We start from the raw sequence: 14813 nt of genomic DNA, 5'->3' as shown, positions 1-14813 counted from the left end.
CCTAATATTTTTAAATATTTTTATTAGTGCATCATAGTTATACATCATGGTGGGATTCATTTTTTGACATAATCATATGCATACAATATAATTTGCTCCACTTCAGTCCCTGCTGTTTCCTTTCTCTCCCCTTCTCCCTCTCCCTGTTCCCTTTCCTCTACTGGTCTTCTTTCTATTTATTTATGTTTTTTTCTAAATGATGCTTTATAGATATACTTAAAGTTGAAATTCACTGTGGTGTATTCATTATGTATATAGCATAATTTGGTCAATTTCATTCCACTGTTCTTCCCCTTTTCCTCTCCCTCTATCTTCTTCCACTGACCTCCCTTCTATGTTCATGGGATTCCCCTTCCCTTTTTTCTTCTTATTTTGCTCTATCAAACAGAACATTCAATCCTTATTTTTTTTTGAATCTGGCTTATTTCACTAAACATGATGTTCTCTCATTTTCATCCATTTACCAGCTGTTGTAGATTTTTCATAAATGTCCTTTTTTAATTTGAGGACATATTCCCTTCTATTCCTATTTCACTGAGAATTGGTATTCAATTTTGTCAAATGCTTTTTCTACATTTATTGAAATGACCATATAGATTATTTTCTTTTATTCACTTAGTAATTCAATTATTTAATATTAAGACAATGTTACATCATTGGAATAAACCTCACCTGGTCATGAAACATTATACTTTTCATCTATTATTGAATTTGATTTGCTAACATTTTCAGAACAATTTTTATCATATATTCATGTGAATTTTTCATATTTTATTTTCATTTATTGACCTTTCTCCCTTTGGACAGATCCAGAGACATATTTTATATATAGTAGTCTGTACACCTTTGAAATATACAATTTGACAAGTTTTAACCTGTATGTAACACACAAAGCCTTCACCACTATGAAAAAAATGAACATACTCATCATCTCCAAAAGTTTTATTCTGTCCCCTTTTAATCTCACCCAACCCAGGCAACCTCTGATCTGTTTTCTGTCATTAAAGCTTTAATTTTTTTTAGAATTTTTCTTTGTTATTTATTTATTTTTGGCTTCTTTCACTCAGCATATGTGAGAGTCAGTCTATTCCATTTGAAAAATCATTCCGTTGTATTGTTGAGTACCTTGAACATGCCATTTACTCACTCACTGATGGACAGTTTTGAAGTGTTGTGTTTTTGGCGACTGCAAATAAAGGGTCTTTTTCTAATCTTTTAAGGCAATTCAGATAACAAGAAAGTAAATTTAGTCATTATTGCAGTTACCATTTCTGACATTTTTCATTCTTTGGGGATAAATCAGTAGTTGGCAATCTTCTCAGTGAAGGATCAAATACTAAATGTTTTAAGCTTTGTGGAGAATACAGTCTTGGTTGCAGTTAAATTCTGCTGTTGCAGAGCAAGAGCAGAAGAGTAAGAGTAAACAAATGATTGTAGCTGTGTTCCATGAAATTTTATTTACTGAAACAAGTGTGGAAGGCCTCTAAAATTTGCCAAACCCTGCCTTCAAATTTCCTTCTGGTCTGAGACTTTTATGTGTGGGTATGGGTGTGTTCTTATGTGTTTGTGTGTATGTATGTTATGGCTGGTTCTTATAACTCTTGTATGACTGAAGTCATCTTTATCTTGACCTTATTAAAGATATTTTGCAAACTATAGAATTCTAATTGACAGGATTTTTTTCTTTTCAATACTTTAAGGATATTAGTTTATTTATCTTCTCTCTTGCATTTTGTTTTTGACAAGAATTTTATTATCCTTCTTCTCCCTCTTTTCCCCTGGCTGCTGTAGGATTTTATCACTGGTTTTGAGTACTTGAGTTGTGCTTTAGCATAGTTTTAGTCATACTTCCTGTTCTTGGGATTCATTGAGCCTTTTGAATCTTTGGGCTTGAAGTTTTAATCATTGTGGCTGTGTCACCTCACAGGCTCTGCCTGGCTTCCCCCTTTTTGGAGCAGATAGCCTGGAAACTCGTTTATGGCATTAAGTTTGTAGGGTTCTAGCCTCTAAAGGATCACTGTTCCAGTATTTTAAAAGCTTTTGTTTCATTATTTCACCCTGTGTATTGTTTTGGTTGTTTCAGATGGAAGGGTAAACTGTTTCAGGTTTTGCTTCAGTGGAAGCAAAAACCTTCTATTGTATTTTTAGCTATATCTTTTTACAAAAGAATTTTGAAGTTGTTTTTCTAGAAAGTATGATATAGATTCTTAGCCTTCCAGCCTTAGAGCTAATACTCTGTACCTCTTCACTTAAAATGTAGAAACTTTTACCCTATTTTTAGTTTCTGTATATATTATATTAAAAGCTATAAGCCCCAGCACTCAAGTTTAACATTTAAATATTAAAAGAAAAATATTATCTTTAATACTTATCCACATATTTATCATTTGCAACGCTTTTCCCTCTCTTATGCTGAATACTTTTTGGAGCCCCTGTAGATCTCCTATCTGATATTCTGTGAACTACAGCCATTTGCTGGAGATAGTTTTTTTTATGTCCATTTCATATAATTTTTCTTTGGCCTCTAGAATAGCCTACAATGTCCTTGCAGTCAGGTCTGTTAATAATAAAATTCTCTTAGTTTTCTCTTATGTAAAAATGTGTTTATTTTGCATTTATTCTTGAATGATATTTGTTACTGAATAATTCTCTATTGACTGTTTTTCTCTCAGGACATTAAAGAATACCACTGTCTTCTGACCTACTTTTTCCCCCTCCAACAATTGATCATAGACATTCAAATTGTTGTTCCTCTGTATGGAAAATATCATTTTTCCATTGATATTTTAAGACTTTTCTCTTTATTCTTGTCTGTGATGTACTTAGTTGTAGTTTTCTTTGTGGTATCCTTGCTTTTTCTTGAGTTTGTTTCATGTAACCTTGTGTTTGGGAAAATTTTAGTGATTTCTTGAAATGTTTTTTTTTTTTTTCCTGATCATATTTTCCTCCTTCTCTTCTGGCATTCTATTTACAGTTATGTTGAATCTGTTAATATTGTCCCACATGTCTCTAAGGTTGTGTTCATTTTTTTTTAATATTAGATTTGATAATTTCTGTTGATCTGTCTTCAGGTTTACCAAGATTTCTTCTGCCATCTTTCTTCTACCATTAAATCTATCCATTGAATTTTTCATTTCAGGTATTCTGGTTTGGTTTGTTGTTGTAGTTCTAGAATTTCAAATTGTTTGTATTGTTTCTTTGTCCAAAATAAAGATTTCAAATCTTTTCATTCAATATGAGCATATTAATTTTTAAAAAATATTTTTTACTTGTTTGACCTTTATTTTATTTATTTGTATGTGGTGCTGAGAATCGAACCCAGTGCCTCATACATGCTAGGCAAGCACTCTACCACTGAGCCACAACCCCAGCCCCAATATGAATATATTAATTTATGCCCTAAGTGTAGCTTCTTTAAAATCCTTATTTGATAACTACAAAGTCTACATTATTTTGTGTTTAGTCTCTGTTGATTGTTTTTTCTTGAGAATGAGTCACATTTTCCTTTGTTGTTGTTGGTTTTTTGATGAGTGATTTTATATAGAATCCTGGATATGTTTTGCAGTTTTGTTCTTAAGAGTCTATTCTGCTATTTATAAAATTCTGAAGATTTTTGATTATTTTTTTATCATTCAGCAACCTGGACTCAAATTACAAGCTCTGACCTGTGATAAAAAGCCACTAAAAACTCAGTTTAGTTTTTTTTGCCTTTACTGACTGCTTTGAGTCAGTTCTGAAAATACACTGTTCATTGTTCAGTCAGAAATTTGAACTAAATTTGTACATAGAATTTAGAGCTCCTTCTTGCAAATAGTCTTTTTCTTCTGTCCAATTTCCCTGATGTGCCAAAAATATATTCTAGCAGTTGTGTCTGCAACAAAGTATTTCTTCTTATTCTTCAAGCCATAAATACCCATGGCTATTCTATTAGAGTTTTACATGCCTTATATAACACAAACTGGGAACTTCTGTGTTAAAGCCATTAAAAAAACTCTAAGCTCATTTCTTGCTATTTTTTAGTCATCAAATGAATGTTTGGAGTCAGGTATGCCATAAAAACTCTTATGGCTTAAAAATTTCACAATTCTGTGAAAAAATGCATAGAATAACCCCCTTAGAGAGATATAAAGCTAAAGATGTAGCATAATTAGTTATTTGCTTGTCATTAGGAAAACCTAACATTCTGGATTCATAAATTAAGCACAGGAGAATTTTATTGTGTATGAAAAACAAAACAAAACCAAAAAGGAATGAAGGTTCTTCTTCCTTTCTTAAGAAGCATATGTTCCTTTTCCCTCTGTTTCCTTTTTGAGGTTTCCTTCTTAATGTTCGTTCTTCTCTAGGAGAGAGGACTTGTTGCTTGGTGACGTTAATCTACTCTTACACTGTTACTCACAAACCTAAAAATGTTCTTTCTACGCAATAAACTTGAGATTTCTATCTTTGTAATTCAGGCTTCAGTCTTACATTCAGAAAACCAATGAACTGAAAGTTGGTGTGAAATATTTTATTTCTCTATCTTCAGGTAGAGAAACATTCTTTCAAAGATTACCTAGGCAGAGAAGTAGATGCTATTTTTAAAATATTGCCATGGTTGGAGAATTTTTAGAAGACAAAAATGCTGGAGGTTAGCTGGGCATTAGTGTAAGTGTTTTTTATTGGAGAATCATTAACTTGTTGTCTTTCCACAATTTAGGCAGTCACTGAGGAGACTATTGCCTCTTTGCAGAAGAGAGTGGTAGAGCTAGAGAATGAAAAGGGAGCCTTGCTCCTTAGTTCTATAGAGCTGGAGGAGCTGAAAGCTGAGAATGGTATGTATTAAATAAAAAACCATAATTCTGTCTTCTTATCTCTCATGTGCCTCTATTCTTACTACTATACATGTGTAATATGTAGATTTTCTGATTCTATGATAGTAAAGATTTTAGCACAGCTGATAGTTTTCAAAGATAAAATTAATACACACTGATAATTAGAGCATAGAACCAGTGATTGCACAAAACATTTTGCACTATGAGCCATAAATACTGTAGAATTTCTATATAATTTAAATTCATTTGGAAATAGTCAGGATATCTTCTAGGGTATATGAATGAATTTTTAAATAGGGAAAATGAGGAAAGGAAGGACATTCTTAGTAATAAATTTGTGGAATAAGTTAACAAAAATCATTATAAGTAAAAGTTTAAAGGTATACTCCATTCTGATTTTTGCTCCTGCCATACTTTGCTTAGAATCTGACCCCTTTCTTTATCTGGTTAACTTCAGTCTCACCCAGAGCATTGTTTTTCAGCAATTTAGCCCTTTTCCTGGGTTAAATGTATTTTTATGCTTCCGTAACATCTTTGCATACTTTTAATGTTGTATTAGAATTATCTATTTATATGCATGTCTTTTTTATTACATTATAAGCTCTTCAAAGTATAAATTATGAGCTCTTTAAGGGAAGAGGCAATTCTTAAATTTTTACAAAATCTTTTCTTTACCCAGAACTAGTAGAGTATCTGGCAAACAGTGGCTGCTGAATAGTTTTGTTGGGTTGTACTGACTTGTTAGCACTTTATTATATTAAACTTTATGTGAACAGTTAGTAAGAATGAAGACATATCTTCTTCCACTTGACTGCTTCACAAGGACCTTATGGGATTAGTAGCATATAAATATTAATGCTTTGCTGATCTAATTTATCCTAGATTAACTGACTACTAAGCTTTATGTTTTAGGAGTAAGAATGAATACCAAGTAAAGTTTGTAAAACTTATTAAACTCTAGAGTCAATATATTCAATATAGCCATTTTGTATTTTCCACTTAGCCCTAAACTGAAGATTATGCTCCCTGATTAACCTATTCCCACCATAAGCAAAGAAAGCCACATGTTCAGCTCACTTATTTAACCCACTCAAAGTACTTCTTTGAGACCTTAATCATGATGCTTATTTTACAGTTTTGCTAACAGTCCCTACCCTGCTCATGTGGCTTCCACATGGTTTGGAGGTATGGTGTGAGTTCCATTCTCTTTCCTGAAGGGATCATTAGCCTTAAGGCTTTGGGTAGTGGCTTTTGTGTCTGCTCTCATAGGTTATCTTTGCTTTATGTGTCATGTTATATTCAATTCACTTTTGTACTGCCAATTCTATCATTGTACCCCCCACTTAAATAATCTTGTAAAGTGTCTGAATATACTGTAGGTTCATTTGCTTCATAAATATTCTTGCCTTCTTTCATATAGCCAATGTCTGTGGTACCTTTCCTGTGTGGCAGGAACTATTCTAGTTGCTAAGGATATAGCTGTGAACATACTAAAGGAGGAGACAGGTTGGAAATGTGTTTGAGACCATTTCAGAGAGTAATAAGTATTAGAATAAAAAAATGAAACCGGACACTGCAAGCATCCCTGGGACAAGGCAGAATTAGAGAGGTCAGGGTCAGCCTTTCTGGGGACTTGAAACCTGAATGATTAAAGGGGTCAGCCATGCAAAGAGGCTAAGCAAAGAACATTTTGAGCAGAAAAGAAAAAGCTGTGCAAATGTCCTGAGGTGTGAATGAACTTGACATTTTGCAGACAGAAAGAAGGCTAGTGTTTTTGAAGTATAGTGAACAAAAAAGGGGCAGTACAAGAGAAGATTGGAGAATAAGCGGAGTCAAAGGATGAGCACCCAAATGTTAAAACATTTGGATGTTGTGTAAAAAGTATGCTTATTATTAATAAGTTATTAATATCAGTGCACAATATTTTTATTTTCCAAGGTATTACTACTTTTGTTAAGATGTACACATTGCTAATACCTATATTCTGATCCCAGCTCTCTGTAAACTAGCCATTTAACCTCTTCACATCATGTTATTTCTTTGTTTCCTCGTTTGATTGTTCAGGAGATTGGATAGCTTCCATTTAGTGCAAAAATTTAAAGTCTTGATGAATATATAAAAAAGAATACTGAGGACATTATAATTAATACAAAACATATATTTGAACACAATAGAATTATGGATAAATTAAGGCAAATGTATTGCCTCAGAGCTCCAGATTATGCTATAGAAATAACTGCTTCATCTCCCATGTCTTGGTGCCCTCCTTCTTTTAAGCCTTCCACTACTTAGTATGCTTCATGCAGGCTCATTATCATCACCTAGCTCTATTCTCTGTCTTATCTCATTCTTTTGTTTCTTCTTTATTTTAATAAAGCAAGTTATTCATCTCCCTAGAACTATTTTATTTTTCTTCTTAATCTATTTCATCATTTCATGCATCTCAAATGTGATTGTGTCTCTGTTTTCTCAAACACTCCATATATTTTCTAAAGATTTTATTTTGTGACTTGCAGAAAAACTGTCTTCTCAGATTACTCTTCTGAAGACTCAGAATAAAACTGAGGAGGCAGATAGTGAAGTCCATGAGGTAAGTGGTACATTCTTAGTATAACCAGAATAAGAACTAAGTTAAGAGGAGGTAGCTTCAAATCTTTGTAGTGTCAACAGAGAATTACATGTGGTGAGGTCTATTTCAGAGATTCACAATGGTTAGAATTTCTCATGTACTCATGTACATGAGAAGATTTGGAATTCTTTGTCCTAAAGCAATACAACTACAGTAGCCATTGCTTTTTCTTTGTCAATCTCAGAAAAGTTTCTCAGTGGAGATTAAATAAAATCTCTTAGGTTCCCCATCCTTCCCCCAGTTGGCAGGGTGCCTTTGGAAAATGGAGCTTTTTATAACCTGAAAATTATTATAAGAAATATATGACTGCTTAATATCATTCTGTTGATTTAGAGAAACTTTTCCCCTGTGCTAAATAACTGTGTTCAGTTTTGATCTCTAGAAATTTAAGTCTGATATAGGTAATGAAGAAAGCAAAAAATAAATTTTAAATTATTAAAATAGTGTTCATGAAAAAATTATGATATAACTTTTCTTAAATTGATGAATAATTTAGAAGATTGAATCTCTTTTTCTTACTCAGTAACTGAGAATGATGTCAAGATGATAGCTAATATTCATTGAGTACTTAGTGTTTGCCAGCTACTGTTAGTAAGTGACAGAGCTAAGATGTAAACCCAGCCAGTTGGGCTGCAGAGCTTGTTGGCCATTGCATTATTCAACAGTTACGTGCTTTATTTTTTTATGTTTATTTTCCCATCAAGTTGGCATACTTTTCCTGAAGGGAAAAATGTTGTTATTGGCAGAGGTGGAGATTTTATTGTGTGCCCTGCACCGAAGTCCTTTTAATAAAATGCTGATTAAATCTGTCTTGAGATTCACTCATTTTTCTTTCTCAACAAAATAATTTTAGAGATAATATTTATGGATTGAACAGCCTAACATAGTAATGTTTATATAATTTGGTTATTTGCTCAATAAGTCCATAATTTCATGCCCAAGCTGTTTTTTGATGATTTGATTCTGGCAGTTTATCTGAATCTATACTTGTTTAAAAATCTACCTGTCAGTTAATAGGAATTTTATCTAATATTTGCATTTTCCTTATTTCAGTGACTAATTAAGGAAAAGGAATCCCATAACTTCCTCTGTGATATGGGATGAAATGAAGATTTAACTTATTTCTGTTTCCCTTTTTATTTTTAAGCAGTTCATGCATAAACTAATTAGGAGTTTTAATCTAAGGAAAAAAGTTTTCCAAAAAAGTAATATCTAGAAAGTGAATTCCAAGTTTCCTTAGGTCTTATGACTAGATCTCAACCTCAGTATGGGATTGACAGAATTCCCCTATTCATTCAATTGGAGATACAAACTGGTTTATAAAAAATTTAGAAGTTTTATGGTGCAAAGGTGGTTGGGATCAAAAAGTTTTAGGCTTTGAAAAATGCACCAAATATTACTTTTTACTTATGCTATTTTAAAAAATATTTTAAAACATTTGATTAAGGCCTGTTCTTTCCTAATCTTTCTTTTTTTGTTTTGTTTTATTTTTAATAGATCAGCATGGTTGATATTACCATATCCAAGAAGAGCAGCTCTTCTACCGAGGAAAGTGGACAAGATGTTCTAGAGAACACATTTTCTCAGAACCATAAAGAATTATCAGTTTTATTGTTGGAAATGAAAGAAGCTCAAGAGGAAATTGCATTTCTTAAATCTCAGCTCCAGGGCAAAAGGGCTGAGGGGAACCATGAGATCCCTGACCAGAAAGAAGTGCAACAGATGGAGGGTGAGGGAATACCTCCAGTTAGAATGCAAGTATGTCTTGAAAATACAGCACAAGATTTTCCCTTAGTGCCAGATGAAGAGAGCAGTGTTCCAGTAGTTGAAAAAGAAGAAGAGGCGAGCACTGAACTTCAAAATACAACATCTGAGGAAATATCTTTAAATGACACTGGAATAGAAATTAAATCATCAGAGGAGGGTGATGCTGATAAATCCCCTTCTGCTGTGCCAGATGTGGGTCAGTGTCACCACGATGAGATAGAAAGGCTAAAAAGTCAAATTTTGGAGATAGAGACAAGCTTTCATAAAGCAGAAGAAATCTATGAGAAAAATTTAGATGAGAAAGCTCAGGAAATCAGCAGCCTAACCCAACTGATTGAGGAGTTTAAAAAGAATGCTGAAGACACCAGCAGTGCACTCACTGCTTTGTCTGAAGAAAGAGACCAACTTCTTACTCAGGTAAAGGAGCTTAATGTCTTAGCAGAGCTGAGGGCTCAGGTGAAACAACTGGAAACCAACCTTGAAGAAGCAGAAAAACAAAGACGACTTGACTATGAAAGTCAGACAACTCAGCACAACCTGTTCACCGAACAGATCCACAGTCTTAACATAGAAGCCAAATCTAAAGATGTGAAAATTGAAGCTTTACAGAAAGAACTGGATGATGTGCAGCTTCAGTTTTCTGAGCAGAGTACACTGATGAAAAGCTTGCAAAGCCAGCTGCAGAAGAAGGAAAGTGAGGTGCTTGAGGGGGCAGAACGTGTGAGGGGCATCTCCAGTAAGATGGAAGAACTGTCACAGGCTCTGTCACAAAAGGAACTTGAAATAGCAAAAATGGATCAACTCTTACTGGAGAAAAAGAGAGATGTGGAAACCCTCCAGCAAACCATTGAAGAGAAGGATCAGCAAGTGACAGAAATCAGCTTCAGCATGACAGAGAAAATGGTTCAGCTGAATGAAGAGAAGTTTTCTCTTGGAGTTGAAATTAAGACTCTCAAAGAACAGCTGAATTTATTATCCAGAGCTGAAGAAGCAAAAAAAGAACAAGTTGAAGAAGATAATGAAGTTATTTCTGGCCTTAAACATAATTATGATGAGTCAAGCCCAGCAGGGCTAATAAATAAAGAAGAACTACAGCATGAATTAGACCGCCTAAAGAAGGAAAGTGAGCAGAGGAAGAGAAAGCTACAGGCAGCTCTTATTAACAGAAAGGAACTTCTACAAAGAGTCAGTACATTAGAAGAGGAATTGGCCAAAGTGAGAGATGAATCTAGGAAAGAGATTCCACTCAATGAGAGTGAGAGAAGGGAAATGGAAGAAGACAAGGAGAACAAAGAAGACTCAGAAAAATGTGTGACTTCTAAATGCCAAGAAATAGAAATTTATTTGAAACAGACAATTTCTGAAAAAGAAATGGAACTACAGCATGTAAGGAAGGATTTGGAAGAAAAGATGGCAGCAGAAGCACAATTACAGGCTGTAGTCCAACAGATGAATCAAAACTTGCAAGATAAAGCAAACCAAATAGATTTGCTCCAAGCAGAAATTATTGAAAATCAAGCAGTTATCCAGAAGTTAACCACAGGGGCCAAGGATGCAGGTGATGGAGGCTGTACCACACCTGTAAAAGAAACAGTGGTGAGCAGTCCACCTGCCGCAGGTAGTGGAGAACATTGGAAACCTGAACTGGAAGAAAAGATACTGGAACTTGAAAAAGAAAAGGAGCAACTTCAAAAGAAGCTTCAGGAAGCCTTAACCTCACGTAAGGCAATTCTTAAAAAGGCACAGGAGAAGGAAAGACAACTTAGGGAGGAGCTAAAGCAACAGAAAGATGACTATAATCACTTGCAAGAACAGTTTGATAAGCAAAGCAAGGAAAATGAGGACATTGAAGACCAGCTAAGGCAGCTCCAAATTCAACTAAGGGAGTCCATAGACAGAAAACTTCCAGGCACTGACCAGCAGGAACTGCACTATGCTGCTCAAGGTTTATTCAAAGCCACAGAACAGCATCCCACTCAAGCTACTTTAGAGTCTGACTTGTGCCCACACTTGCTTTCTCAACACGGAGATGCAAATACTCTACAGGGCCATACTTCTATTGCCCAAATTAAGGCCTATCTGAAAGAAATAGAAGCTGAGAAAGAAGAGTTAAAATTGAAAGTAAGTTCTACAACAAGTGAGCTTACTAAAAAGTCAGAAGAAGTATTTCAGTTAAAAGAACAAATAAACAAACAGGGTTTAGAAATCCAGAGTCTGAAGGAAGCATCCCATGAAACTGAAGCCCACACAGAAACCCTGAGGCTGAAATTGGAAAGCAGTCAACTAGAAATTGCTGGCCTAGAACACCTGAGAGCATTACAGCCCAAACTAGATGAACTCCAAAATCTCATAAGCCAAAAGGAAGAAGAGGTTAGCCACCTCTCTGGACAGCTGAGCGAGAAAGAAAAAAACCTTACTAAAGTACAGACAGAAATGATAGAACAGGAGGACTTAATTAAGGCTCTGCATACACAGTTGGAAATGCAAGCCAAAGAGCATGAAGGAAGGTTAAAGCAGTTACAGGTGGAAATTTGTGAAATGAAGCAGAAATCAGAAGACATTGTAGGAGAAAATAAAACAAAGCAACTAATACAAAGGAAACTGCAAGCTGCACTTATTTCCCGAAAAGAAGCACTCAAAGAAAACAAAAGTCTCCAAGAAGAGTTGTCTTTGGCCAGAGATACCATCGAACGCCTCACCAAGTCTTTGGCAGATGTGGAAAGCCAACTTTCTGCTCAAAATAAAGAAAAAGATACACTCTTAGGAAAGTTAGCTCTTCTTCAGGAAGAAAGAGACAGACTCATTACAGAAATGGATAGATCCTTACTAGAAAATCAAAATCTCAGTGGCTCTTGTGAAAGTCTGAAACTAGCTCTAGAGGGTCTTACTGAAGACAAGGAAAACTTAGCGAAGGAAATTGAATCTCTGAAGTGCTCTAAGATTGCAGAAAGCACAGAATGGCAAGAGAAACACAAAGAATTACAGAAAGAGTATGAGATTCTTCTGCAGTCCTATGAGAATGTTAGTAATGAAGCAGAAAGGATTCAGCATGTAGTGGAAACTGTGAGGCACGAAAAGCAAGAACTGTATGGCAAATTGAGAAGCTTAGAAGCCAACAAGAAAGAGACAGAAAAGCAGTTGCAAGAAGCTGAACAAGAAATGGAGGGAATGAAGGAAAAAGTGAGAAAGTTTGCTAAATCTAAACAACTGAAAATCATAGAGCTAGAAGAAGAGAATGACCGGCTTCGAGCAGAAGTGCACCCTGCAGGAGATACAGCAAAAGAATGCATGGAAGCACTTCTTGCTTCTAATTCCAACATGAAGGAGGAACTAGAAAGGGTCAAAACAGAGTATAATACCCTTTCAAAGGAGTTTGAGGCTTTAATGGCTGAGAAAGACAGTTTAAGTGTAGAGGTTCAAGATTTAAAACATCAGGTAGAAGATAATGTATCTAAACAAGCTAGCCTTGAGGCCACTGAGAAACCAGAAAACCAACAAGATATCATTGAAGGGCCAACACAGCCTGTACCAGGTGAAGATCAAGGGCAAGACTCTCCAAGTATGAGCACAGAGCCTGAAGGCGCCGAAGCTGTTCTATCAGAGCACAGTGCCAAACCGGACATTGGTGAGAATTTTAGTTCCCATGATGAAATTAATAACTACCTACAGCAACTTGATCAGTTTAAAGAAAGAATTGCTGAATTAGAGGAAGAAAAACAGAAAGGCAAAGAACTTAGTCAGTCTCTGGAAGATGAGAAAAATGTCTTACTGAGTCAAATATCAGCAAAGGATAGCGAACTAAAACTGCTTCAGGAAGAAGTAACCAAAATAAACCTGTTAAACCAGAAAATCCAAGAAGACCTCTCCAGAGTTACCAAACTAAAAGAGACAGCAGAAGAAGAGAAAGATGACTTAGAAGAGAGGCTCATGAATCAATTGGCAGAACTTAACGGAAGCATTGGGAATTACTATCAGGATGTTACGGATGCCCAAATAAAAAATGAGCAACTGGAATCTGAAATGCAGAACCTTAAAAGGTGTGTGAGTGAATTGGAAGAGGAAAAACAACAGTTGGTCAAGGAGAAAACGAAGGTAGAATCAGAAATACGAAAGGAATATTTAGAGAAAATACAAAGTGCTCAGAAAGGACCTAGCAATAAAAGCCATGCAAAGGAACTTCAGGAGCTGTTGAAAGGAAAACAGCAAGAACTAAAGCAGCTGCAGAAAGACTGCATCCGGTATCAGGAGAAGATTAGTGCTCTGGAGAGAACTGTTAAGGCTCTAGAATTTGTTCAGACTGAATCTCAAAAGGATTTGGAAATAACCAAAGAAAATTTGGCACAAGCAGTTGAACACCGCCAAAAGGCACAAGCAGAATTAGCTAGCTTCAAAGTGCTGCTGGATGACACACAAAGTGAAGCAGCAAGAGTCCTAGCAGACAATCTCAAGCTGAAAAAAGAACTTCAGTCAAATAAGGAATCGGTGAAAAGCCAAATGAAACAAAAGGATGAAGATCTTGAGCGAAGACTGGAGCAGGCCGAAGAGAAACACCTGAAAGAGAAGAAGAATATGCAAGAGAAACTGGATAATTTACATAGAGAAAAAGTTTACTTGGAAGAGACTCTTGGAGAGATTCAGATGACTTTGAACAAGAAAGACAAGGAACTGAAGCAACTGCAGGAGAACTTGGACAGTACTGTGGCCCAGCTCGCAGCCTTCACTAAAAGTATGTCTTCCCTCCAGGACGATCGGGACAGGGTGATAGATGAAGCCAAGAAATGGGAGAGGAAGTTTGTTGATGCCATTCAAACCAAGGAAGAAGAAATTAGACTCAAAGAGGAAAACTGCAGTGTTCTAAGAGACCAGCTCAGACAGATGTCCATCCATATGGAGGAATTGAAGATCAACATTTCCAGGTAAATGCTTAATAATTTTATTTTCTTTCTGAGGTAATTGAGGGCAAAGAAAGTCTCTAGATTATTCCTATTCCCTTTAGGATTATGGAATTACTTGTTAAATTCCCTTTGAAGATACATTCTCTGTCACTTCTGACTTTTGTATGTTTATAGGAACTTCTTACTACAACATGAAAACATTCATCTTTTCTTCCTCTCTAATGAGAGGTCTCTTGGGTTTCTCATTCTTTTTATTTCCATTTCTGGATTTCTTGACTACCAAAATAACCTTCTCTGGATTTGTACCACAGTTGACTCCCATATTATTTTCTTTTCTCTTCCTCATAGTCCACATCAATTTATATGCCTATTAGAATTAATTTCCTCAACCTCCAAATTTATGATATCATTTTTCAGGCTCAAGAAATAACAATGTTCCCCACCATTTGTACTCTTCTACTTCTAATAGGATCCTTCTGTTTTCCACCTCTTATACCAAAATTATTCATTAAAAAGACCAAACATTAACTTGTCTGGAGCAAAATAGAAAAAAAAAATACAGGGAGAAAATGTTACTTTTCTCAGTGTCCAAAACCATATCACTAAAAGAAGCAATATATTTTGGAGTTTATGATTTAAATCTATGAATCCTTAGGTTGGTAATATGTTTACTTCATTGAGCAGACAAGCATACAGATAATATCTCATTAA

General features: G+C 35.2%; 1 protein-coding gene across 5 annotated transcripts in view; it reads left to right on the top strand.

The window, feature by feature from the left end:
* The window catches only part of GOLGB1 (golgin B1), a 63467-nt gene that overhangs the window by 26421 nt on the left and 22233 nt on the right, over window positions 1–14813 (top strand). For all 5 annotated transcript variants that reach the window (XM_081301468.1, XM_081301467.1, XM_081301466.1 and 2 more), the window contains 3 exons: window positions 4697–4811; window positions 7328–7401; window positions 8938–14123. In XM_081301468.1, coding sequence (XP_081157594.1) covers window positions 4697–4811; window positions 7328–7401; window positions 8938–14123 — 5375 coding nt within the window. The remainder of the gene's footprint in view (window positions 1–4696; window positions 4812–7327; window positions 7402–8937; window positions 14124–14813) is intronic.

This window comes from Spermophilus citellus, assembly GCF_964194105.1.
Source record: "Spermophilus citellus genome assembly, chromosome: 7".
In the NCBI taxonomy this organism is placed as follows: Eukaryota; Metazoa; Chordata; class Mammalia; order Rodentia; family Sciuridae; genus Spermophilus; species Spermophilus citellus.
The sequence above is the reverse complement of the archived record's forward strand: the minus strand, read 5'-3'. Positions and strand labels throughout refer to the sequence as shown.